This window comes from Urocitellus parryii, chromosome 10 (genome assembly GCF_045843805.1).
Source record: "Urocitellus parryii isolate mUroPar1 chromosome 10, mUroPar1.hap1, whole genome shotgun sequence".
NCBI lineage: Eukaryota > Metazoa > Chordata > Mammalia > Rodentia > Sciuridae > Urocitellus > Urocitellus parryii.
The window spans coordinates 142,235,039-142,261,540 of NC_135540.1; the positions used below are offsets into that span (position 1 = coordinate 142,235,039).

General features: G+C 63.5%; 1 protein-coding gene across 3 annotated transcripts; it reads left to right on the top strand.

The window, feature by feature from the left end:
• Positions 1-563: 563 nt before the first annotated feature.
• On the top strand, positions 564-20,860 carry Cpz (carboxypeptidase Z). Of its 3 annotated transcripts, XM_026395318.2 has the most exons (11): positions 564-657; positions 5,975-6,007; positions 6,811-7,185; positions 9,255-9,467; positions 11,467-11,663; positions 12,003-12,164; positions 12,824-12,982; positions 15,367-15,502; positions 17,049-17,188; positions 20,025-20,124; positions 20,465-20,860. In XM_026395318.2, the coding sequence occupies exons 1-11, from the start codon at positions 564-566 to the stop codon at positions 20,830-20,832; spliced, it is 1,977 nt and encodes a 658-aa protein (XP_026251103.1). In that variant the 3' UTR covers positions 20,833-20,860. The 3 variants fall into 3 exon arrangements, with proteins under 3 accessions (XP_026251103.1, XP_026251102.1, XP_026251104.1); XM_026395317.2 differs by lacking the exon at positions 5,975-6,007 and having other exon boundaries at positions 564-671; positions 6,777-7,185; XM_026395319.2 differs by lacking the exon at positions 5,975-6,007.
• Positions 20,861-26,502: the final 5,642 nt, after the last annotated feature.

The window sequence follows — 26,502 nt, forward strand, 5'->3', positions numbered from 1 at the left end:
CGAGGGAGGGACTTCTCTCAGCCTGGGCTGAGGACAGCTCAGAGAGGAAGGCAGCCACGGAGGGGCCGCCTCTCCCTTCCTGTCTCCTAAGTGTTTCCTCCACAAAGACCTTCGGTGGACCCACGTGCGTGCAGAGGGGGAAGAGTGGGGCTGTGGGGACCCTTCTGCCCTCTTCATTTGCCGGGGCCCAGAGCTGGGCGATTTGACGGCTCGCTGCTGGCTGGGGTGCCAGGGCCTCCAGACCCTCCCGTCCCGGCCCCAGGGGTGGGGGCAGCCTCTGCAGGGAATTTGATCAGATTGTCCGTCGGCGGGAGGTGGGGTAGCTGGTCCCGAGGAGGGGCCGTCGCCCGCAGAGGGGGCGGGTTTCGCCCCCGGGCGGTTTATCTGCGGTCCTCCTCCTCCTCGTCCTCTCCACCGCACCCTCCGCGGCTCCTGCCCGCTGTAACCTGACTCCAGCGGCGCTCGGGGCGCCCCCCCAGAGGCGGGGCGGGGGCGAGCCGCGCAGCCCGGCCGCGGGCCCAAGTGCCACATCACTGCGCCCTCGCGCCGCGCCCGCGCCCACCATGCCGCCGCCGCCGCTGCTCCTGGCCGCGCTGGCCCTGCTGGCCTCCGCCGCCGCGCGGCCCGGGTGCGGCGAGCGCCCCTCGGACCCCGCCGGTAAGGCCCGCCGCGCGCCCCGGGGAGGACGCGGGCCCCGACCCGGGAACTCTCCCCGCGTCCCTCGCTAGACCGCGGTCCCGCCATAAGGCCCCCAGAGCGGACTCTGTGTGACTTTGGACCAGTAGAGGGACCTCTGCCCGGAGGGGGCGCGGGTCTCTCCAGCACCTGGAGGCTGGGACCCGGGCGCCCAAGCAGTGGGCGGGGACAGCGGAGTGACACCGCGCCAGGCCAGGCACAGGCCCTCGCGGCGGGGTCCTGCAGGTGGGTCCCGTCCAGCAGGTGCCAGGACTTTTCGGGGCAGAGGCCGTCCCAGGCCTGTCCATCCAGGAACGGGAGGGCTCTGGCGGCTGCGGGACTCTGATCCCTCCCTCCCAGCTCGCGGCTGTGACAGGACTGCAGCTTCTCCGGAAGTGGGCCCAGGGGTGGGAGGGGCTGCGGGCCTTCTGGGGGGATCTGGGCAGGACTCTGGGATCCCTGGAAGGCGCACCTGTGCTGACCTCACCTGAGAAGGTCCTCCAGCTGGGCCTGGAGTCTGGGCTCAGTCTTGGCCACGCCTCTCCTCCAGGAGTGGGCCCCAATTTCCCTGCCTAATGAGAGTTGGGGTGCATCTAGTCCCCACCGTCCAGGGCCTTATCAGCCGCAGACATCTGCTTCGGCAGGGCTGGGGTCCCCAGAGGCCTGGATACAATGGGTGTCAGATTTGTGGACACCCGAGATCTTGCCTGGACCTGCCAAGTGCATGAGGGGACAAGGCCCCTTTCAGTCTCCCCAACCTTTCCTTCTTCCTCCCTCCCACAGCCGCCCCTGACTGTCCTGGCACTTCCTCCCGCTCTTTCCTCTGCCTCACTGCAGAAAGCCCAGGTGTGTGTAGCCAGGGGACACCAGGATGCATCCCCTCATGTGACCCCTGTGTGTGGTCCGAGCCCCCTGCAGGCATTTGGCCTTGAGAAGCAGGTGTTGGGTGGATGCCCACTTGCTCCTGGGGTCCTCACCTCCAATTCCTCTGAGGCCAGTAGAGCCCCAGGTCAAGCCCAGGTTGGTTCTTCCCACTCTCAGACCTTCTGCTGAGCCTGGGGATGAACTGTGCCTGCTTGTGAGAGGCTTCTAGAACCTGCAAGCTCAGAGAAGGTCTGGGGTCGCAGTTCATTAGGGCCTACCCCCCCAACACCTCCAGGAAGCCTTCCTGGTCTTACCCAGGAGCAGTACAGCCACCTCCATCTGGGCTCAGTGCCTGCGTCCCTTCATTTCCTGCAGGGTGGGCAGGTGAGCTCTGTCCTTGCCAGGGCTGAGAACACAGATCAGGGCTGCGTCTGCAGCCCCTTCCTCCTCCAGGCCCCTCCTTCCAGAGGAGCGTGGGAGCTTATAGACAGTGGCCTGATGTGCGTGGGGCTGGGCAGTGTGGGCATCAAAGGCTGCCGTGACCCTGACTCTCGTGCCTGGGGGTTCACAGCAAGCCTGGACTGCTTGCTCACGGTCCCTTCCCTGGTGGAGGACTCCAGGGCTTCATGGGAGCCTGGGGTCCCAGGTGTCTTTATGCTCACGGGTCCTTGGTCCTGGCTTCCAGCCCTGATTCCTCCACTTGGCGACCTCCCTGAGTTGGTTCAGGTGTCTGCTCTGCTGGAGGAGACCCTGACCCGGAGGAGCAACCTACTGTCCAGTGAAGAAGGAGGGAAGGAATTGAGTTCAGTCTCCATCCCCGGCTTAAAGAAATACTGCCTCCTTGTGGTCATGAGGTGTCACAGCACTGTGGGCTGCCGTAAAGCAGCAGTCAGGGGACTGCCCTCCCAGATGGCCGCCGTCAAGTGCCACGCTAGCCACGCAAGCGGGGTTGTTTTCTGGCAGCCACACGAAGGAGGCAATGAATGAACTCAATTTTTATAACAAGAATTTTAACCCAGCACATCCAAAAGGTCATTCTAATATTTAGTCATTAATATAAAATCACTTCTGAGACGTTTCCTCTGGTTCTGACGCTGGTGTGTATTGTCCTCCCAGCAGGTGTCAGTTTCGAGGCCCTCAGTAGCCGCCTGTGGCTCGGGAGGCCAGGCTGGGCAGTGAGGGTGCAGATCCTTCTGGGGCTGCCTTTCGCCCCTCTGTTTCCAAGGCTGTGGGGGGTCACGTGTGCAGGGTGGGCCGCATGGGTGGTGGGCGGGCTTGGTGACAAAGGGCTCCAGGTGTCCCTGCTTCAGCATTCTGTGGCTACAAGAGCAGGCAGGTGCTGGGATGGGCAGGGTGGGCTTTGGGCTGTCTGGTCCATCCCTTGATTTGTAGACAAAAATTGGAGGTCCAGAGAGTCCACGCCAGTTGGGTGAGGCCCAGCTTCACTATTAACTGGCTGTGTGTCTCAGGGCAAGTGGCATAACCACTCTGGGTCCCTCCTCCATTCCATCCCAGCTCCATGGTGGCTGGAGAATCACCCACTTGCTCATTGTTATGGCTTGAATAGCATCCCCCTCAAAAAATCAGCTGAGGGGGCTGGGGATGTGGCTCACGCGCTCACCTGGCATGCGTGCGGCCCGGGTTCGATCCTCAGCACCACATACCAACAAAGATGTTGTGTCCGCCGATAACTAAAAAATAAATATTAAAAATTAAAAAAAAATCAGCTGAGGTCCTAGCCCTCAGTCTCTGAGGAGTGAACTCACTGGGAAGCGGGGTCGTTGCAGAAGAAACCTGGTTAAGATGAAGCACACTGGGTTGGGGGAGCGCCAGGTCCCTGACAGGTGACCTTAGGAAAGGGGCACATCATGTGCTCGCCCTGGACAGAGGCTGGAGTGATGTGGCCGCAGGCCAAGTGACCCCTGGAGTCCCCAGCTCACGGCTTGGCTTCTGGCTCCTGGCCTCCAGACCGTGGGGCCTTGCTTTCTCTTACTGTGGTCGGTGGTCAGCTTGGCAGATGCCAGCCCCCTGTCTGGAGTCCACATGGCCTGGGTGGTCCCTCCTTCTGCCCACTGACCCAAGCTGCTGTGCTGAGCACTCACGGGGCCAGGCCCTGCTGGCCCCCGCCTCATGGGACCTCAGCACGGTCATCTCACGCACAGTGAGCAGACCCAGGCCTGGGCTTGCTCCCTAAACCTAGCTTTCTTAACGATAGCCTGGGGACACCTGAAGCGGGGGACACCAGGACGCATCCCCTCATCTGACCTCTGCTGTGGTCCGAGCCTTCAGCAGGCACTTGGCCTTGAGAGGCAGGTGTGGGGGTGGATGCCCACTTGCTCCTTGGGTCCTCACCTTGAATTCCTGAGGCCAGCGGAGCCCCAGGTCAAGCCCAGGTTGGTTCTTCCACTCACTGACCGTCTGCCAGCCTCGGGATGAGTCTCCAGGTCCCCACGCTCAGCTGGTTGTCAGTGCACAGCAGGTGCACAGTCCAGGCCCAGGGGACGAGGGACAGGGCGGAGCAGAACACAGGGGCACAAGTGTCCACCTGATGAGCCTCGTCCTGAGCTGACGTCCACTCCCAGCATCTGCCTCAGTCCAAGCTCAACAGGGGACTAGACAGCCACTCTGCAGAGTGTGGGTCCTGGACCAGGACGAACCTGGAAAGTGTAGTGCCAGATGGAGCTGCTGCCAGGCCTACAGGGTGGACGCTCATCCCTGACCTGCTCACCCCTGGGCCTGAATGGAGTGGACGCTCACTCCTGGTCCTACTCACCCCTGGGCCTGAATGGGGTGGACGCTCACTCCTGGGCCTGCTCACTCCTGGGCCTGCTCACCCCTGTCCCTGCTCACACCTGGCCTGGAGGTGTGACTCAGTGCCTGCCTGGGGTGGTCCTCCCGTCCCTCCCCACTGTCACTGGTTGCTGACAGGTGGATGATGCTGTGATGCTCTAAGCCTCTGTCACTCTGCAGGGCGTGATGACAGCGTGAGTCTGGGAATGCTCAGGGCCATGGAGCCATGCATTCCTGGAGATGTCACACCTGCCTGAGGAGAGCAGGGTGGGGCCCTTGTGCCACTTGGGTGGCCGACTAGGTGACTTGAGCCCCCTTGTCACCTGCTTGTGGATTTGTAGATGAAAGTTGCTTTGCACATCCCCACGTGTGTGGCAGGGCGTCCAGGGCATGGGGGTGGGCACCCTGCAGCCCTCTCTGCCAGGGGGCACCCAGTGGTGCTGTTTCCAGACATGCTTCCCCAGGGAGGTCAGCCCTGTGGTGGCCTGGGGGAGGTGTCCTGCCCCAATGCTGTCATCCCATGAGGGCTTGGCTAGCTGGTGGGTGTGGGGATCGTGGAGACCATGGTGGCCTGTCCCCTGGGGTCAGGAGTTCCTGCAGTGGGCAAGCCCAGAGCCCCCTGTAGGACCACACGGGGCTACATGGGGTGCTGAGTTCAGCTGGGTTTTCACGCTCCGGGTCTTGAGAAAACTGAAAGTGGCCGCACCCTTGCCAGCCTCGCCGTCAGGCCCGGCTTTCGTTCAGATTCCCTCTGGACCCAGCCTCCTGCCCCTCCTCGTGGGCTCCCCACCCTGTGCCCCCCCGCCCACGTGCCCACACCTGCTAGGGAGCCTATCCTCTTGGTCCTGGCTGGTCTGTCCACCCAGCCTGCCTTTCCCTTCCCAGGCCAGGTGGGGACGCAGCCAACCCCATGCCCAGCCCCATCCAGAACCAGCTCAGCTGCAGTCTGACTCGAGGTCCCTCCGCAGAGCCCCTCCTTCCCCCTTGGCGCTCACCGAGCACCTGGCCTGTCACACCAGGGGCTTGGCAGGTGCCCTGGTCAGCGTAAGTTTCATCTGGCCCTGCCAAGGTCCTTGAGGAGACCCTTGAGGTCCCACGGTTGCAAGGACAATATGTGCGGATCCTTTTCTGGGAAGGGGCCCCAACTCCAGCAAGCATGTCACCCCACACTCTGGGGCGTTCTTGAGGACAAGGAGCCTGTGCTTAGATGTCCTTTTGGAAGGGACTTTTAGTAGCATGGGGGTGCAGCCCTTGGGGGCTGATTGTTAAAGACTCAGGGCACTGGGTGACAGCCTTGGGGGGCTGACTGGCCTCGGTGGCATTTTTAGGTCAGACTGCTCAGCCTGGACAGCAGGGTCACCTGCACACTGCTGGCCAGTCCTGGGCTGTGGGGCTGGAGGCTTCCCTGGGACCCACCCCCCCACCGGGGACCTTGCTTAGGTAGGTCTCCTGAGCTCAGGCCCAGTGTCCTCACCTGGTAGCAGGGTGCCTGCTGCCCTGGGGGCGCAGTGGGGACCGAGATGAAGCTGGGCAGAGAGAAGCCTGGCCCCCAGCGAGCGCTGGGTGAAGATGGGCTGAGGTTGGTGCAGCGGCCGGCGCGTGGGGTGGCCAAGCAGGACGCTAACCGGGGTGCATCTCTTCGCAGATGAATGCCGCAGGCCGACGGGAGCCGACAGCGGTACGGTACTGGACGCCCCTCTGAGGCCTAGGTCGCTGCCGCCCCGCATGCTCCAGAGCGTTCAGAGAGCTGAGCCCAGGTTTCCGCAGCGGGTAGAGAGGGACAGTGCTGCTGTCAGACCACGGCTCCGGCTTCAGCGGCTGAGGGGACAGAGGAAGCCCAGGGCCAACCTGCCCCACAGAGCGGCTTGCCCAGCTGCTCTGCTGCCCGAGCTCTGCCTCCCTCCTTCACCTGCTGGTCTTGGTTCCCTCCTGCGGTCTGCTCCAGAGGGCTGAGGGCAGGCCTTGAATGACAGGCTTTCTTTTGGGGGGCAGGTGCTCTACCCTGGCCACACCCCAGCCCCCGGTGCATCTCTGTGGGCCTGTGGGCCTGGTGCATCTCTGTGGGCCTGTGGGCCTGGTGAGCTCCATGGTCCCAGTGTCCTTTAGTGCAGGGGTGGGGCAGGGCCATCTCCAGGGATGCTGTTGGAAGCGTCTAAGGTGCGCAGGAATGTGCCAGGGGTCTGGTGCCAGAGGCCAAGGCTCTCCTGCCAGATTTGGGCCACTGGTGTGTTCTCCATGGAGAGCCCAGACTTCAGAGAACTTGGAAAGCAGTCCCAGCCTGAAAGCAATGTCCCAGATAGGATGCTTTGAGCAGAGAGAGAAGCTGAACAGGAACCACCCATCCTTTCTGATCCCTGACACAGGACAGGCAAAGCCTTAGGCCTTGTGCCAGACTCTGGTTGCCCCATCCCTGCGGCCCTGGCCCTGGGTGGACCTCTTGGGCTGAGGTCATCACGTCACCTGCCCACCCTGCCTCCCCAGCCACCTGCGTGGACCTGCAGCTCAGCTCCTGTGCGGACGCCGCCTACACCCAGACTGCCTTTCCCAACCTGCTGGAGCAGCGGTCGCGGGAGGCGGTGGAGTCCAGCCCCGAGTACATCCTGCTGAGCGTCCTGCACCATCTCTTGGAGGGCCAGTGCAACCCTGACCTGCGGCTGCTGGGCTGTGCCGTGCTGGCGCCCCGCTGCGAGGGCAGCCGGGTGCGCAGACCCTGCCGGCACGTCTGCGAGGGCCTGCGGGAGGCCTGTCAGCCGGCCTTCGACGCCATCGACATGGCCTGGCCCTACTTCCTGGACTGCGCCCACTACTTTGCCCGGGAGGAGGAAGGCTGCTACGACCCTCTGGAGAAGCTCCGGGGTGAGGGGGGGCCACGGGGTCCTCGAGGCTCTGCGGGAGCTCAGCGGAACCACCAAGGGGGTGGCACGGGGACCATCTCTGTGCCAGGAAGAGCCCCCAACAAAACGTCCCACCTCTTCATGGACCCAGGCTCATGGGAGGCCTAGTGACGGGGCGGGGGGGGGGGCAGGTGCTCTAGGGAGGCCCAGAAGGGGCCCCCAGTGGAGGTGGCTGTGCTCAGAAAGCAGATGGGACATGGGCGTGGTGGCCCAGGGGACAGAGTCCTTGGCTGCGGCTTCCCTGGAAAGTTGCAGTGCGCGGCCATGCACCTGGGCTGCGGTGGGCAGGGAGCCCCTCAGGAGGCTGCAGTGGGCAGGGAGCCCACCCCTCAGGAGGCTGCCAGGTGGGCAGGGAGCCCACCCCTCAGGAGGCTGCAGTGGGCAGGGAGCCCCTTGGGAGGCTGCAGTGGGCAGGGAGCCCCTCGGGAGGCTGCCAGGTGAACCTGGGGTTGCTGGACCGGGAAGACCACACCAGGGGTTCTGGCCTGGAGAGAACTGCTGGAGGTGGCCCTGTGGGGCCTGTGGACAGCAGGAGGCAGGAAGGGGCTGCAGAGGGGGGCCCGTCCTCCTGGGAACCAGCTGGGTGATGGAATGGGCAGCTCTGGGCTAGTGAGCTGCACCTTCGGGGGTCCCAGAGGCTACCTGGCTATGATCTGTGGGGGTACAGGTCTGTGTGCCCCAGGTGGGTAGGAGTGGATCCTAAGAGACCAGCTGGCCTGTGACCACACTGGCTGGGGGCCTCCTGTGTGAGGAGTGAGTCTCCTAGGGACGTGGCTTGATGGGAGGGCAGATGCCCAAGGTCTTCGCTGCAGTGACCCAGGCCAGTCATTGGTGGATGGACCCATGTGTCCATTCCTCAGCAGATCTTGAGCTCCTCCTGTGTACAGGACTCCACTCTGACACATGGTGGATGGCTGGGGAGGGACCCAGACGTGCCTGGTAACGTGTCAATGGCGTGGGGGGCTCAGGGCTGACCGGGTGCTTGGAGCCCAGCGTTCCCCGAGGAGGTTGACGGCTTCAGCACGGTGCGAGAGGCGGCCCAGGGATGCTGTGCTGGTGGCAAGGAGCTGTCTGCTTGGGGGCGGCGAGCAGCCGCTGAGGCTGGGGTTTGTGGAAAGAATCCAGACGTCTCCCCGGCGGCCAAGCCCCTGCCCTGGGGAAGCCCGAGGAGGAGGCTGAGAGGTTATTTTGGGCATCTCCACCACTCAATTGCCAGTTCCACCTGCCTTCCTTCCTCCCAGCCATTCTGAACAGAGGCAAAACCGCACGCCAGGGTGGCACTCAGGGAAGGCCGTAGCAACTGTGGCCCCAGGCGGCCTGCAGGGAGCTGCTGCCCTGGGCGGGGTCCTCGGGGCTGCGCAGGGTCCCTGGTGTCCTGGGGCTTCTGCTCCGGGGAGGGAGAGCAGGGGGTCCTGCTTGCACCCGCCCGGGTGCCTCCCTGCCCCTCTCCTGGTGGAGGCACTGACAGTGGACAGCCGGGAGTGGGTGCAGCAGTGGATGCAGGCCACAGGGAACCTCTGGAGCTGTGCTGGCTAACTCACGCTGGCGCTGACCAGGGAGAGCTGACCAGGGAGAGCTTCAGGGTGCCCCACGGGCCAGCCCCATGGTTCAGAGGGTGTCAGTGGGCTGCGAGGGCACAGGGCTGAAGGTGTTGCCAGGTGCTGGGGTGCTGGGTGCCCCAGGGGAGGCCCTTCGTCCCTGCTGCTGGCTGCACTGGGAGTCCTCACCCCGTCCCCACGTCTTGCCAGCACGGGGAATGCTGCTGCTGGGCTGTGTGTGCCTCTTGGCCGTGTCCTCGCTGTGGACGGTGTTATAAGTATTACTACAAGAATCTGATTACAGTCAGAACAGATTGGCAGAGCCATCCGAGGGGACACGCTGCTACCACCCCCAGGTCGCTGCGGTGTGTGGGGGTGGGGAGGGAGGGTGCTGGGGAAGGGCTTGTCCCCAGACAGTGCCAGGGAGGCTGGGGTGCAGACAGAGTGGCCGCTGGCAGGCGGGCAGTGCCACCCACTACCCTCTCTTCCCCAGGGGACCTGGAGGCTGAGGAGGCCCTGCCCTCAGGCCTGCCGCCCACCTTCATCCGCTTTGCCCACCACTCCTACGCCCAGATGGTGCGGGTGCTGAAGCGGACAGCGACGCGCTGTGCCCAGGTGGCCAAGACCTACAGCATCGGGCGCAGCTTTGATGGCAAGGACCTGCTGGTCATCGAGTTCTCGGGCCGCCCTGGCCAGCATGAGCTGAGTAAGTGCCAGGGAGGGGCTGGCCTTGGTTCTGCATCTGGGGAAGGACTCTGGGCCACTGGGCCTTGGGGTGCACCAGCTGGGGGAGCCGTGTTTGGGGATCAGGGTTGGAGGAGACTTGGGGCTCTGCCTGGCTCGTGGTCACATCCCCTGGGGAATCCCCCCAGGGGCATTACACTTGAGCACTTGGTGACGGGAAAAGAGCTTTCTTCATGGTGACAGGGACACAGGCCTAGAGGGATGGACAGGAGACCAAGCAGGAATTTAAAACAGGCAGCAGTGCGGGGGTCCGGTGAAGGCAGAGGCCTGTCCTCTAGGAGCTGGGGGTCAGGTCCCCGAGGAGCTGCAAGTGGGGGAGGTGGTTGCCGTGGCTGCGGGAGCTTGGCCTCACCTGTTGGCGGGTGTCCTGTGTCCCTGGTCCTTGCTGTCCCAGGCTTGCCCTTGAGCACCAGGCCCCGGCCAGGTCTGTGCAGCCTGGGTCCTGGTCACTGTCCAAACTCTGCCCTGCCCAACTGCCCAACTGGCGATGTGGACTGTGCGGCTCCTCCTCCTGAGCAGCCCTGTCCACGTGCATGCAGGCCTGTACACAGCAGCAGAGGGCAGTGTGGAAGATGCTGGGTCACACTGTTCTTGCAGGGAGCTAGGAATCACTCTGCACCGCTGTAGGCTGCAAGAGCTCCCCCAGCTGGCTTCATGAGAAAATCTAGGGGAGACTCGGCCTCCTGGCTGCGCAGCCCTGCTTCCTGTGGGGTGAGGCCAGGGTGACCATGTGGTCCCCCCACCCTGGGCACTGAGAGCATCCAGGGCACAGGCCTCTGGGGATCACTGGGTCCAGGTCTTTCCTCATCCCTGTGCCCCAGCCTCATTGGTCAGCAGGGTCAACCCAGAATCAACCCCATTCAGCCCTGGGCTTCACAAGTAGGTAGCAGACTCAGGGCCTTTCCTCTGCATCCTGTCGGCTTAGGCAGTGTGTCCAGCAGGAGCCCAAAGGCCCTGTCTCCTGCCAAGGGTGAAAGGCCACCCAGATGCACCCATCTCCAAGACCTGCCCTGTTCCCACACCTGCAGAGGGCCCAGGGAGGTGACTGGCATGGGGGGCCTCCTGGTCATTTATACCCTGGGATCTGGAGATCAAGGGACATAAGTGTTCCCTCCCATGGCTGGAGGGTTGGGACACACGGAGCTGAGGAGAGAGACACCATTTCCACGTGAGTAATGTGAGGCTCTGAGAAGAGTAGCAACTTCCCCAGTCCTGCAGCAAACAAGCTGCTAGGCCTGGTTGACTCCTCTTCCCACAATCCACCCACCCATCCCTCCACCCATCCCTCCACTACCCACTCACCCATCCATCCATTCACCCACCATCCCTCCATCCATCCACCTACCCATCCATCCACGCACCCACCCATTCATCTACCTATCCATGCACCCATTCATCCACTCGTTCATCCACACATATATCCACTCATCCACCCACCCACCCATCCCTCCATCCATCAACCCATCCACCCATCTCTCCACATCCATTCCTCCACCCATTCACTCACCGTTCCACCCACCCATCCATCCATCCATCCATCTACCCACCCATCCATTCATCCACCCATCCCTCCCCTCATCCCTCCACCCATCCACTCACTCATACATCTTCCCATCCATTTATCCACCCACCCCTCCTTCCACCCATCCCTCCCAGGGACAACTGCCTTCCCAGCTGAGCACCAATGTGCTTGACTCATACAATCATAGAAAGTGACTATCAGTGAGTCACAGGAGTGAATGACACCCATCACATTAGTAGTATCCTTGGTTTGTCATGCTAATAATTAGGGTTCAATGTCAGAAATCCGTTCAACAGGTGGCTCCTCCAGGAGCCCTCGCCATGCAGAGGTTCTTGGGTCCAAACAAGTGTGAATTGGTGCAGGTACATTTGCTCACCCTTGCTAATTGGGGTCCCCAAGGGTTTGAGATGATGCCCCAAATTGGCATCTCTTCCCCCAGTGGAGCCCGAGGTGAAACTCATTGGCAACATCCATGGCAATGAGGTGGTGGGGCGGGAGATGCTCATCTACCTGGCCCAGTACCTGTGCTCCGAGTACCTGCTGGGCAATCCCCGCATCCAGCGCTTGATCAACACCACCCGCATCCACCTGCTGCCCTCCATGAACCCCGACGGCTATGAGGTGGCTGCTGCAGAGGTGAGTGTCCCTGACACCCGTGGTGGCTGCTGCCCTCGACACCACCTCATTCCCCGTTGCTGCGGAGGGTCTGTCTGTGTCTGCACTTCCGGGTGACAAGGACTTGGCAGGGATCAATATTGGCCAGGTCCTGCTTTGGGGGCTGGGCAGGCCCATATCATTCTGTGCTGAGGAGGTGATGCTTGCAACAGAACATCGTGGGAGTTGAGGAGGTCAGGGTGGCTCTGCGGTCACGCTGCTGCCCTGCCTGTTGCTGGCTCCAGCCCCTGCCCTCGGGGCCTCTGTCTAGAAGGAGTAGCCGGGCTGTGCTGACCTCCCTGGGGCTGCCGGTGTCTGCAGGGTGCCGGGTACAACGGATGGACCAGTGGGAGGCAGAATGCGCAGAACCTGGACCTGAACCGCAACTTCCCGGACCTGACGTCCGAATACTACCGGCTGGCCTCCATCCGCGGCACGCGCACCGACCACATCCCCATCCCGGAGCACTACTGGTGGGGTAAGGTAGGAGCGCTGCTGCCCGTGCCTGCCCGGGGCTCCAGTGCAGCTGAGGCCTCCACAGGGCTCCTAGCTATCTGGGACTCTTGGGTCGTCCTTCCTTGGGGACAAGGCACCTTGGCCCCCCGCGCCTCAGTGTGCCCCAGTGCCATGGGGAGAGTCTTGCTGGCTTGGTGGGAGTCAGGGAATAATGTGTTGGAAGCACCTAGTCCTGGCCCCTGCCTGGCCCAGGCAGAACCTCTGACAGTGTCCCCCCCACCCCCACCCCCCCCCCCGCCCGCCGCTTGCTCTTTGTTGGCTTGTGCCGAGCACCTGCTGTGTGCTGGGTGCTCAGGGACTGAGTGGGACCAGGCTGTTTCCTCCGAGGGCTGGCTGTCCTTGGACAGGTGCACCTGCAGCTGGCATCGAATGCTCAGTGCAGGGACAAGGGGCAGTCAAGAGTGCAGAGGCCCCAGAGGACCTCTGGCCCTGCCAAGGCCTGCCCGCCCCCCATCCCCGCGAGGCAAGCATGTGCTCCAGGCAGAGGCCCACCTGGGCCTGCTGGACCCTGGACAGAGTAGGAAAGGCTGGGCGGGAGTTCAGCTGGGGCCCTGGGCAGGCTGTCTGCCTGAGGCGTGGTCAGCAGGCATGCCAGGCCCTGAAAGTGGCTCCTCCGCCCTGGGCAGGTGGCTCCTGAGACGAAGGCCATCATGAAGTGGATGCGGACGGCCCCCTTCGTGCTCTCAGCCAGCCTGCACGGGGGAGACCTGGTGGTGTCCTACCCCTTTGACTTCTCCAAGCACCCTCTGGAGATGAAGATGTTCTCCCCCACGCCTGACGAGAAGGTGAGCAGAGGGAGCCTGGGCAGGTGCCGGCCGGCCGGTGCCACCTGCTCTGGGCTCACTGGAGCCCGGGGGCCTGTGTGCGCAGGACCCCCTTCTCCCAGAAGGCTCCCACCCAGCAGGAAGCAGTCTCCTGCCCCTGGGCCCATGTCCAGTGGCCTCCAGAGTGTTTCCTGCCCCTCACCCTCGAAGAGGGTGCAAGTCTGGACGTGGCCAGCAGAGGGCAGTGCTGCAGCGCGCATGGCCCACCCCAAGCCCTTGGCCACCGTCCCCCTTTCCTGGGGCCCACTGAGGCCCTGGCTGATCTGGACAGGGCGTGGGAGTTGGTGCTTCCCACTGCATGGGCCAGAGAACTGAGGCTGGGGGCACTGACCTGAGGTGGGCCCCGGCCTGGCCTGGGTTCAGGGGCTCCCCGGCGGGCCCAAGATGAGCCGGGGGTTTCCAGACGAGGGACAGCCAGGGACAGTGGAGGCACAGGTGGCAGCATGAGAAAGCCAGGCTTCAGGGCCACCTGCAGAGGGGCCCAGGAGGAGCCCGCAGCCCACCTCTGAGCACAGGAGTGATGGCAGGGCCGCGTCCGCTGGGTCAGCTGGGTCAGCTGGGTCACCTGTCCTTCCCCTCCAGCCCCCGCGCCCTCCCTCGCTCCCCGCATTCATCGACTGACACCCGCCAAGGGCAAGGGGGTGCTGGGCTCTGGGCTCAGACCTCAGGAAGTGCCCCAGGGGCCGGGTGGCCTCCAGGGCTGGCCCTGCCTGGACCCTGGTGCCCTCAGAGAGCAGGGCCAACCACCGGGCAGCCCAGGAGTCCTGCGGGCAGCAGGCGCTCCTCCATGTGGGCTCAGCTCCATGGCCTCAGAGGGCAGCGCTGCCCCGAGGGGAAGGTTCACCTCAACAAGTCCCCCAGGTCAGGAGACGTGAGGCTGGGCCACCAGCCATCACTGCAGTGGTCTCTGTGGAGGCCAGAGCCCAGGGCAGGTGGGGGTCATGAGGTGGGCTTTTCCCAAACTTCCCTGATGCCCCAGGTGAGAGCCAGTGCCTTGGGCCATGTCCAAGGCCCCAGGCCCACCGCGCCCCTCTCACCTCCACACTGTCCTGGAGCTGGATCCTGCCCCGGGGAGAGGGTAGCAGTCCCCCGGGCTCCCAGCAGGGGTACCCCATGGCCCTGGACCGTGCCCAGGTCCCCGTGCCCCTCCGTGCCACCCTCTCCAGCAGCCCGTCCGCCCCTCCTTGTATCTGCGGTCCTCCTGTCTGTCTGTGCCCTGCCTGAGGCTCAGGGCCCAGGGTCAGGCCTGGGACAGGAAGGGCGAGGTCGGAGGGCTGGGAAGTCCTGGGGCGCAGAGTGCCCCGGTGCCACACCCACCCCCAGACCCACGGCTGCTTGGTGGGGTGGCAGGGCACCCGGATGCCCCCAGGTGATGGCGACCTGTCCATGAATGGTGGGGCAGCAGTCCTGACCTGCTACCCCAGGGCCAAAGACAGTGGGGTGGATTTGGGGTGCCTGGCTTGTGACCATGGGAACAAGTTGGGGTCAGACAGCATCCCCTCTGGGGACCCCAGGTCCTGGCTCCAGGTCCCTTGAACCCACGAGGGAGAGACCTCATCTGACCTGCACCCACCCACCCTTCTGTGTCCTCCTTTCTGACCGAGTATCCCCCTCCCAGGACAGGTGAGTCCCAGGCCGCGGGGCCCCAACAGCCCAGTGCAGGACGCCCATTCATCCGTCTGCCCACATTTGGAGGGTCTCTCACTGGGCCAGGCCCCATGTCCAGCCCAGGACTGACAGATGACAGAGACCCTGCCCCAGGAGAGGACCTGGACCCTGCCTCAGAGGAGGGGCCTGTGTGGGAAGCTCTGGGCAGGCAGGTGTCCAGGCCACGCACAGGCTGGCTGGGCGGTGCTACAGGTGTGTCCAGGGTCCCTCTACCATAGGTGGAAACTGCACGTGGCTTTGGCCAGCTGGTGGTGGCCAGAGAGGGGCTTCCTGCAGGCTGAGTCCCCGCAGCTGAAGGTGCTGGCTGGCCCCTGTGGGCTGTGCGGGGACAATGATTGTGTATGTTTGTTGGGATGAGAAGTCCTGCCTCTCCTCCGACCTCCACTCCCAGCCTCCTGCCTTTGCCACAGCCCCTCCAGGCCACAGGAAGCTGGGTAGACTGCCAGGATGACTGCAGTGTGCCCTCTCCCCACAGAAGACGGTGGCCCAGCGGGTGTGCCATTCAGAGACCCAGCGCACTGCCCCGAGGCTGCAGGGGACCCAGCCTGTGCACCGTCCCTGTCCTGCCTGTGCCTTGGGCTGTCCTTCCCCCTCTGCCCTGCCCAGTTCCGAGGGCACCTGAGAGCCCCTGCCGTGCTGGCCTGGCCCCAGGAGAGCTCTCTCTGTCTCCTTTCCAGATGTTCAAGCTGCTGGCCAGAGCCTACGCCGACGTCCACCCTATGATGATGGACAGGTCGGAGGGCAGGTGTGGGGGCAACTTCCTGAAGCAGGGCAGCATCATCAATGGGGCGGACTGGTACAGCTTCACCGGAGGTGCGGCTCTGTGGGGGCCGTGGGCGCAGGACCCACTCGGGAGGAGGCCAGAGCCCAAGGCCGGGAAGCTCTGGGCCGGGTGGTCGGGTGGGAAGATCTGGGGGCCGGCTTGGTGTTCATTGAGGGTCTTCACGCAGCGGAGGGATGTGGGGGGCCACCCTGGGCCTCCCGCAGCGGCCGTTGCTGTGGCTTACTTTATGAAAAGCCCCGGGTCACGTGCACGTATTGCCAATGCGCTTTGCCCTTCAGGGTTATGGAGGGCGGGCAGGCCACTCCTGGACCCCAGTTAGGCCAGCTTTCAGAGACAGCAGAGATTTTCTGGTACCGTATCTGTGCGTGCGCTGGAGGCACGCGGGTGGAGAGAAGGCCCGTGGGGCGACTTACACCAGGACTTGGTCATTTCTCTGGCCCTCAGCTTTACCTGGGCACCTGCATTCTTACTGACTGGCACTGCCCTGGCTGCAGGACCACAGGGACAGTGTGGGGCCCACAGCTACCGCATGCCCCGGGGGTGCCCCCAGGCCCGGCCCACGGTGTTCCCATAGCTGGTGTCCCATGTGCCAGCCAAACACTTGTTATCTGTTCCAGATGAGGACGAGGGAAAGACGGGCTCTCCTTTGGCGGCCACGGGTGGCGGGGCTGGCACTCGGGATGCAAGCCCGTCTCCCCACCTGCCCACTCCTCCTGCTCGGGAGCTCTGCAGAGCTGTGGGCAGGGCCCTGGTGACCTGCCCCTTGCTGTCCATACTGGCCCAGGCCCTCTTCTCTCAGGACCAGATGCGTGGGCTTTCTGACCCCAGCCAGAGGCCGGCAGCCTGGGTCTTGGCTCTGTTCTGGATTCTTCAAAGGACCCACAGGGCAGGGTGGGCTGATAGAGGCCATTGGACTCCCCTCCCAGCTGACAGGGCCCGTGGGCAGGGCCAGATGAGTCCTGGGTGGCAAGGCCTTGGGGACTGCAGACAGGGGGGTCACAACACCAGTGCACTGTGGGGGCTCAGAGGAGACCCTGAGCTCCCGCAGCGTGGGCTGCCGGCTGCCCCTGGCACAGGGTGGCCTTATCCTGCTGTCCACCCAGTCCTGCTCTTGGGCGCGTGGCTTCTCTTGGCCAGGAGACTGGAGCCCAGTGAGTGGGGCAGGAGCCGCAGTCCTCCCAGCCGCCGCTGGGTGGTTGCGGGCGTCCAGCTCTCCCGGGCCCACAGGCCCCCGGGAAAGTGGAGATGCTAAGATGTCTCTGGGCCAGTGTCCAGGGAAATGGACATAATTGTTCCTGCCAGACTCCTGGGGCCTTGAGGCCAGGCCAGGCCCGTGGATGGGGTGCAGGGGCCCGTGTACCCCAGGCGCTGCCTTCTGGGGAATCGCCCCAGACGAGGGGAAGACGCGAAGCCCGTGGGCTTCGCCACTAACCTGTCAGGTTCCAAGTCCCCCTCTGGGGTCCTGGCGAGAGCCCTCCGTGCCCCGTGCCTCAGCTGCCCTCTGTGAGGCGGGGAGAGTCCCCAGCACCTGCGTGCTCGCCGGCCCCTGCCCTGACGGCCGTGCCCTGTGCGTAGGCATGTCCGACTTCAACTACCTGCACAGCAACTGCTTTGAGATCACCGTGGAGCTGGGCTGCGTCAAGTTCCCCCCGGAGGAGGCCCTCTATGGGCTCTGGCTGAGCAACAAGGAGTCCCTCCTGAGCTTCGTGGAGATGGTGAGCCGGGCCTGGGGACAGACTCGCCCACTCATTCAGGACTCAGGCTCTCCAGCCCCTCCCCCATGTGCCCTGGGGGTGTGGGGACGCCAGGGGACCTAGTCAGACTCCCCTTGAGCAAGGGTCTCCCCCAGAGGGAGTGCGGGAGCCAGGCAGCCCGGAGGCACTGACCCAGCCTTGGAAGCCAGGGGCCTTCCTGGAGGAGGTGGCTGATGTCTTGGGGAAGGAGGAATCAGGGGACAAGACAGAGGGCTGGGCAGAGAGGGCCACGTGTAAGAACTCCTGGGTGTTGGGGTCCCTCGGGGGTCCTATGGCTGGAGTGAGGACCTTGGCTGTGGGAATGGGGCGGGGATGAGGTGATGGCTCAGGGGAGCAGGGGTCCACGTGGCCTGCCTGAGCAGGCTGGAATGGACGGTCAGAGGTTGGGTCCAGAGGTGGCCTGCCTGAGGCATAGCCACTGCCAGGGCTAAGGCCACCTGGACACAGGTAGGTAGGTGGTGAGTGGGGATGGCAGAGAACACAGCCACGGTGATCCTGCTGAACCAGAGAGCCAAGGCCTTCCCCAGACAGCTGGGGGCCTGGTGCCCAGTGCCCACCCCCTCGCCCAGCGCAGCCTAGACAAAGTGCTGCAAGATTCAAGAGGGCCTGGGGAAGCCACGGGGAAGACCACAGGGTCCTGGGGTTGGTGGATGTCCTCCGTGATATGCAGTAACCACCCGGATCCCATGTGGGCCCAGGTGTTCCGGTAGAAAGCCGGCCCTGGGGGAGAAAGGCTCTCTAGTGGGAAGGCAGGGTGCTTCGCAATTGCCGCCTGAGCAGGAGCATCAGGGCGGAGGAAAGCACAGCTCGGGGGACCGCGGAGCGTGTCACCCTGCTCAGGTTCCTAACTGGTGGCTGCACTGGTGCCCCAGGGCCTCCTCCTGAGATGGGCCACGGGTGCTCGTTTCATCCCGGGTCTGTCTGGTGGAAATGAGTTTTAAGGAGTCTCAGAGCAGCTGGGATTGCTCCGTGGATATTGCACATGAAGTCCTGGGATATGAAGATTTAATGGCGTGTGGCTGGGGGTGGCCGGCGCGCGGCTGCTCCCGAGACGGCCCCCCCAGCAGAGCCGGCGCAGGCTTCTGATAAGGATCGAGCCTGTCGTGGCCAATTGAGGCTTTTCCATGTGATGCTGGGCAGGCCGGGGAGTCTGCAGCCCCCGTGGGCTGGAGGGCCACGCCCCGCCGCCCAGGAGGGCTGGATGGGAGGGAAAGCAGGGCCCAGGGTTGGGGGAGCCACCGCAGCGCCCCTGTGTGCCCGGCCTGTTCTCCCCTGGGGCGGGGAGCCGAGGAACGTCTCAGGGAGCCCGGGCCACGGGACCCCGAGGAGGCCCCCAGTGTGGCTGGGGTCAGGGCGGGCTTCCTGCAGGAGGACAGCGACCGTCTCTGGAAGGGGGCCGGAGGCTGTGGAAGCTGACCAGAGCGCTCTGAGGGAGGGGCAAGGCCGGAGGATAGAGGTCGGGGTGGCACAGCAACGTGGAGCTGGGGGTGCCGCAGAGCAGAGGGGAGACCGCAGGTTGGGCTGAACCCTGAAGCCTGGTGGGGGCTCTGCGTACCCCGCCAGCCCCGGATGAGCTGTGTGACATGGCTGTCACGCGATCCCTTTGTCCTCAACACCTCCCACCCCTGAGGACCTGACTTCCTCCCTTCCGTCCACCTAAACAAGCCCACGTGGGATTGTCCCTGTCCGCCCCACTGGGCTGCAGGCCGTGGACACCCATGTCCCCATGTGGGCACAAGCCGGGGAGGGTGGCCTGCCCCCAGGAGCAGATGAGGAGGCGGAGACCCTGACATCAGGACCCACGTGCCCTCGTCCCTGGATCCTCTCCACAGCGGGGACCTGGCCGAGCACAGGCAGACGGGATGGTGGCGCCCTGCACAGGGGTCCAACTGTCTCGGGCCTCTGAGGCCACCGAGGGTGAAGAGGGTCGGGAGTCATGGGGCTGCCCAGGCTGAGGGCCGCTCGGATGGCCCCTGCCCTGGGTTTCCCACAGGTGAACCTGGGCGGCGACCCTGGGTGCGGTCCCCACATCTGCTCCCTGGGGCAGCGGGGCGCAGGGAAGGCCTGTAGCACGGCCAGCTGCTCTGGCTTTGCCCGTCCCCATTCTATAGTAGAGAAAATGAGGCACAGAGGAGCTCGTGGCTCGCCCAAGGCCGAGAGCCCTGGGCGGTGGCACTGGACGTCACAGGAGCAGAGGGGCCTGGCTGGGACCAGTTCACACCAGGGCCGAGTGCGCTGTGTCCTCCTCCATGTCCTAGGTCCCGTCCTCAGCGACACGGGGTGGGTCATCGTGCTCAGGCAGGACAACGTGCTGAGTGCGAGGCAGCTCGCTGGTCAAGAGTGGGTTGGGGGTCCTCCAGGGCTGTCACAGGTCCAAGACCTTGCCCTGTGTCCTCCCTGATGCCCACGCTGCCCTCAGGAGGGAGCCTCTGCCCCGAGGGAACTCTGGAGGCCGGCTGTAGCTGGGAGGCTGGGCGGTGGCTCAGACACTCCAGTAGGTGGACAGGCCAGGTCATCTCCATGTGGAGGCCAGGAGGTGGAGGCAGACCACAGGTAGAACCGCAGGGTCATTCACACACCGGGAACGTGCCAGGGTGGATGCCTGTCACCTCACTTCACCGCTGAGCCTACGGAGGCCCAGGGAGGAGGGCGCTCCTCATAACCACGCAGCAGGGTGGCAGAGCAGGGCGCCACCGGAGGGCTCCCCAGAGACCCCAGACCCTGAGGGGGCTGGCGGGGCTGGCGGGCGGCCTGGGCTTCCCGGGAGCATGAGCCCATGTTGTGCCTCCGCTCTCAGGTGCACCGGGGCATCAAGGGCGTGGTGATGGACAAATTTGGCAAACCCGTCAAGAACGCCCGCATCTTGGTCAGAGGCATCCGCCATGATGTCACCACAGGTGAGCACCCTCCTGGCCTCCCCCTGGGACCGCGTCGATCAAAGGGGCCAAGGGGTGCCTGCAGTGGCTGCTGGCTCCAGTGGGCGGGGCGCTCGGTCCGTCCGTCCTCAGGCCAGTGTGGGCTCCGCCGGCCTCAGGGGCCTCGCAGCTGGGGGTCCAGTCCGCTGAGGGGTGCTCCCGAGTGTTTGGGGGGCTGGGCGTCGGTGAGGTCTTCCGAGGAGTCCGTCGCAGGGCTTTGGGAGGTGGGAAGGACCTGCCGGGTAGAGGCCGAGGCCAGAGCAGGTGTGGGGCCCGCGCCCCCTCGTGGGGCAGCCTGGTGAGTCATTCTCCCTCTCGGAAGCCCCGGATGGTGACTACTGGCGACTGCTACCCCCCGGCTCCCACATCGTCATCGCCCAAGCCCCTGGCTACTCCAAAGTCATGAAGAGAGTCACCATCCCCCTGCGGATGAGGAAGGCAGGCCGCGTGGACTTCATTCTGCAGCCTCTGGGGGCAGGACACAAGAAGCTGTCCCGTGAACTTCAGAGAACTGCGCCTGCATCTCGGGACCCGCTGGGAGGTGCCGGCCTGCGGGACCAGCCCCCGCAGCTGGACCTTGAGCCCCTCGGGGCACGCAGGCAGCCCTCGGCCGGCGGGAGCAAGCCCTGGTGGTGGTCCTACTTCACGTCCCTGAGCCCGCACAGGCCGCGCTGGCTGCTCAAGTACTAGGGCACCGTCCACGCCCCCGCAGGGCGGAGACCCGGCCCACCCCACGCCCGGGCTCGCGGTTTTATCTGGCACAGACCTGGTACAAAGCCGTTGCAGCTCCATTAAAGGGTTGTGTTCACCACGAGGTCAGACCTGAAGTGGCCGTCCAGGGAGGGATGGGCCTGGCCCTGTTGGGGGTGGACATGCAGCCTGGTCCCTGGACTGGACCTTGGCGAGGCTCCACCTGCCCCATGAGTGCCCAGCACCAGGGCTGGGACAGACAGCACTTTTGCTGGGCCCACTGGGAGCTGGCCTTTCCGGACCACCTAGGCTTCACGGGGGGAAACTGAGGCAGGGTAGGGGCTGGGGGGAGAGGGTGGTGCCTGGCCACGGCAGGAGCTGAGCTCTGTATCCTGCCACTGAAGGCTGAGCACCTTGGAGGACAAAGGAGAAAAATAGGGCGGAACGGGAGGAGTCGGGCTGGGTAGAGGTGGCCCCCAGGAGAGGACAGCTGGCCAGAGCCTGGGGCCCTGCAGCACTGTCCAGGAGGGTCACAGGGGAGGCTTACAGGTTCTTGTGGGGCTGACAGCAGCAGGATGGGCTTCCTCGCTCTGTGGCTCATTAACCAACAGCCTGAGTCCAGGGACACTCCTGGTCCATGTTCCCCACAGGCGGGGAACCCCTGGTCCACCTCTGGCCATCAGGGATCCGTCAGCCCTGGGGTCCACCAGGCAGGAGCTATGTAACCTCGTAGTGAATGCTGCGGAGAAGGTGGGCTCGGGGGCGGGAAGCCAGAATCCAGGTGTGGGCAGGACTGGTTCCTCCTGAGACCTCTCCTTGGCTCGGGGCCACCTTCTCACTGTGTCCCTGTGGAGTCTCTGGGTCCTGCTCTCCTCTCAGCCCCCTGATGACCTCACTGTGATCTGATTGTCCCATGTCAGGGGACACCGTGAGGTTTGGAGTTCCGACCTCACCTAACTCTGGGAGACCTAGGCTGGCCCAGGGCAGAGGCCCATCTGCCGCAGCGGGCCCCCGCCTGCTCCTGGCCATATCGATGACCCTAGATTTGCAGGCCTAGGTGAGGTGACCGCTCAGGAAACAGTGTCCCACGTGATCCCCGCCCCACCAGCCAGTGTTGTCCCCCGGCCCCGGGCAGCCTGTGCTCTGTGTGGAGGCTTCAGGGTGCACCGCCCACGCCCAGGAGCAGGCTCACTGCTGGCACCGGGCCTGACCTGTGGGGGAGGTTCAGGGCAGGGCTCTGGTGGCCACCAGTCACGGTGTCTCACATCTGGACAGTGGCTCCCAGCTTGTTGAGCGCAGGACACGTGCCTCTGACAGTGACCTGGCGTGTCCGGCGAGCGTCTTCGACTCTCAGGGCCTGTACCGCTGGCCTGGGCCTCTGGTGCTGCCCACGTGAGCGTTTGTTTGGCCTCCCACGTGTGGGTCACTGTGGGCAGGGCCTCTGGCATCCCTCCAGTCATGGAGCAGGGACCCCAATCCCTGCCTTACAGGCGGGGTGCAGCAGCGAGGCCCGTCCTGCCTGCCCAGCCCCTCGGCAGGCGCGTGCACGGGGCAGCCGCGGCCCCCACCCTGCCCACTCACACTGTCCAGGGAAGAGCTGTCAGGCCAGGAGTTTGAGGTGGACATGATCAGCGGAGTCTAGTTCAAGTCAGGGGCTGGGGCTGGCTGGGGGAGGGGACAGGTCAGGGAGCTGGTCAGGGAGCTGGTCAGGGAGCTGTGGGCAGGTGGTACGGGGGGGGGGCTGTGGCAAGAGCTGGGGACAGGCTGGGTATGACAAGGGCCTGATGCGCTCTGCAGCCTCCCTCGGGATGCCCACAGTCTGTAGGTGGCTCGCGGGAGGCCCTTTGGTGGCTGCTGTGGAATCTCAGCTGTCCAGCAGGCCCAGACGGCAGCTCGAGGACATGGCTGCTGTGGCTCTGGAAGGTGGCCCACTGGGGACCCAGGCTCCAGGGCTGGCTTTGCCTCATCCAGGCAGTGGGAAGACCACGCTGCAACGGCAGCAGAGACCCACAGCCCCTGGGAGGCAGCCCTGTTCCAGGAGGAAGTGCAGGCAGGACCCGGGCCAGGAGATGGGGCCAGGAGATGAACACACACCTCAAGGAGGATCTAAAAATCCTGATTCGTTGGCTGAACCTCAGGAGAGACACGTGTCCCTGGATTCTGAATTTGCGTGGGGAGGACGAGGTGGAAGAAGAACTCAGGATGCGGCGTGTGTCTGTCAGGAGGAGGCGTGCGGAGGAGAGCCGGGGACAGCAGCAGCCCCAGGGCGAGCGACAGGGAAAGAGAGGAAGAGGAAGAGCAGCGGGTGGATTGGAAGGGACCACAAAGCCGCAGGGGGCCGTGCAGGAAGCCCAGGAGGTTCCCAAACTGGAGGGAAGGAGTCCCAGGCCGTCCTGGTCAGCGCATGTCACTACAGCACAATGGCAGAGGCACTGACCTGGTGGAGACAGAGGTTTATGGGGCCCACCATTTCAGAGGTGCAAGACCAGGTGGGTACACTGGTTTGGCCTCTGGTGAGGGCAAGTGGCCGTGGCCAGAACACTTATCACAGTGAGTGTCACGTCTCTTGCCAGGAAGCACAGGCAAGAGCATGGCGGGGTCCCACCATCTCTCTTGAGGACACCCCCTAGTGCCCAAGGACTCCCACCCGATCTGCTCCCAGCAGACCTCCCGGGTTCACAACGGCAACACGTGGGCCTCTGGGGACACTCACGAAACTGAAGGAGTGTCCATGGCCGTGGCGTGCCATGTGTCCACAAAGCGCCCAGAGGAAGGGGCTCTGCCCTGGAGCCCCCAGAGCCCCGACACCCAGGATCCGCAATAAGAAGTGGTCATGGTGCTGGTGGACGCCCTGCAAGCAGACGAGGTGAGCTGTGCTCCCCCAAAAAGGCCAGAAAGAAGGGCGCTACAGACAGGTGACGGTGCTTGAAAATACAGAGGTGTCTGGAGATGCCACTCACACGTGTACGGGGGACGGAGGGCCCATGGTCAGCACCAGAGCTAGAAACGAGGGTCCACGCGTTAAATGGGCCAGGAACGGAGGGCAGTGACGAGAACGACGCGTGAATAAAATAACATGATGAATCTGTCGCCCACCACTGAGCTACACAGCCAAGTTCCCAAAGCCCAGGAGAACCTCAGGGCCGCGGGGCCCAGCGGGGATGGCAAGCCCTGTTCTCAGGGCCAGACCGACGTGGTGGACGGCAAAGGATCAGTCAGGTTGAGAGACACGGACCACATGTCTGCAAATTCAACTTCATACATTCCTAAAACATCTCCAACTTGAAGTAGACGCCATATTTTTTCAAAGACTCATTTAGCAATTTAAAAAATGGGAAATGTACTTAATTACAAAGAAAAAATTAAAAGGTAGATATTTTTACTCATCATATTCTAGGAAAATCATGAATCCTAAGTTCTCCCTTCTTCTCCACTTGGAGCAGAGGCTGAGCTTCCCCTGTGCCCCAGGGCAGCGGCCTGCGAGGGAGACTTACTTCCCACATGAACGCCGGGACTGTGGTCAGCAGCAGGATCCCCTGAGAGGGCCCAGGTCTTGGTCCTGCTCCTGGCTGACCCCAGCTGAGCCGCCGCAAGGTCCGCATCGATCGCCCCTCACGGTGCCCAACAGGCTCTGCCCACACTTCTGCTCGCTTCCCATTGGCCAGAAGGCTCTCAGGTGGTTCAAGGCTGCTGGGCGTGGCGCCTGGCTCTGCCCGGACATACCCAGGGAAACCCAGGGCGCTCTCACCGTGACAGCGAGGAGGGCAGTGGCTCTGGGAGACAGACCTTGCGACATCCCTGGGTATTGAAGGAATGGCACCTGAAATCAGGCTGATCCGAGAGCGTGGGAGGGGCATTCCGCCAAGGGACACAGGACAACCTTAAGTACACTCGCTACTGGACAAGAGAGGCTGAAGACCTTGGTCGGTCACCCTCGGAAAGGATTTTTGAAAAGAGATCCTATGGTTTGGATCTGGAATGTCCTCCAAAGCTCCAGTGTCGAGGACTTTGTCCCCAGGGTCCAGGGGTGGCCTTGTGGGAAGCGAGTGGTAGCACCTCGAGATGGATTGATCCATTTGGTGGATTCATAGCTGAAGGAACCACTGGGAGGTGGTGGAGGCTACAGGCGGTGGGATTGGAGGGAGTGGGTCCTGGGGGGACATGCCCTTAGGGACCACGTCTTCTCTCTTCCTCCCCCTCTGCTGGCGGCATGAGCAGCCCTGTTCTACCACGAGCGGTCCGCCATGATGTCCTGTCCCACCACAGGCCCATGGTGCTGGGGCCACACAGCAGGGACTGAAATGTCTGAAACCAGGAGCCAAAATAAGTCCTTCTATCTTTTAAGTTGCTTTTCTCAGGTATGTTGTCACAGTGACAGAAAACTGACCTACAGATGAGAATGACGGAGGTAAAAGATAAACAGAAAGCAGAGCCACTGAGCCACAGAAAGCATGAAGAAGTCCCAGAGCCGGTCCCGGGACTCGCCAGAGAGATGCGTCTCTCATGAGCCTGGTAAAGAGAGAGAGAGAGCAAACAAGACCCAGCACAGAATGAAAAAAGTAGGCCAGGGCCGGGGCTCGCAGGGAGAGCACTCGCCTCTCATGTGTGAGGCACTGGGTTCGATTCTCAGCACCACATATAAATAAATAAAATAGAAATAAAGTCCATCAACAACTAGAAAAAATATTTTTAAAAAAGGAGGTAAAAATAAAATTGGAAGAAAATTAAACTATTTTAAAAAGGAAATTTCATTTAATGATTTCACTTTGTATAACTCTACAAGTAAAATTAAAGACCTAGAGAAAAAGAAAGGGCTTCTTAGGAAAATGTAATCAAATATGTGAGGTGTATTCAAATGTCAATACAAGTGGGAACAATGGGCCCCGGAGGAGTAGGTAGGTGACCAGGCCCGAACCGCGGAAAGCCGTGGCGGGAGATGGGAGGGTAGCTGCGGGTGGGTGGTCGACATGCTGTGGGATTAGTGAGCAGCTGGCACCACTGTCCAGCACAGAACCCCGACGAAGTCCTCTCTTTAAAGATGGTTAAGTGGCGCATCTTGTGTTCTCTGGATTCATCTCGGTGGAGTGCGAGGATTCAGGCAGCGGCGCCTTGAGGAGACTAGAAGGTGGCGGGGTGGACAGCCGGCCAGGTGCCATGGTGATGGGCATGAGGAGGAGGGACTGTGAGACCAGGCTGGGTGGGCAGTGGGGCAGTCCTTGGGCCTCGCCTGGCTGAGGGGGCGCCCACCCTCTGTGGTCCTGGTTGACCTGTGAGCTCCCCGGTGGGGTGGCTCTGCGCCCTGGGTCCTCTGCACCTCTGGGCAGCCGCTGAGGCTCGTTGGGCAATGAAGGAATGAATGAGCAACAGGACCTGGCCTTGATGTTGGTAGTGTGGTCACCAGAGAAACCTGTCGGCCATGGGGAGGGCCTGGGGCGGGGTGGCTGAGGGCGGGAGGGGTGGCCGGCCTGGCTCTTCCTCTGGCCTCCCTGGCCGGCTGGCTTCCAGCAGGGGAGGCTGGTGCCGTTCCAGGCCAAGGGCTCGCTGCTGGAGGAGCCGAGGGGGGCTCCGGCCCAAGGAGGCTGGGCGAGGGGAGGCTGGGCGAGGGGAGGCTGGGCGAGGGGAGGTCGTGCGGGTGGCGAGGTGGGGGGCTGCTTCTGAGAGGGAGGGAAG

Coding starts and splice junctions, on each gene's coding strand:
- Cpz (XM_026395317.2), top strand. CDS start 564: ATGCCGCCGCCGCCGCTGCTCCTGGCCGCGCTGGCCCTGCTGGCCTCC. Junction 17,189..20,024: donor TCCTGAGCTTCGTGGAGATG/GTGAGCCGGGCC, acceptor CTCCGCTCTCAG/GTGCACCGGGGCATCAAGGG. Junction 20,125..20,464: donor CCGCCATGATGTCACCACAG/GTGAGCACCCTC, acceptor CCCTCTCGGAAG/CCCCGGATGGTGACTACTGG.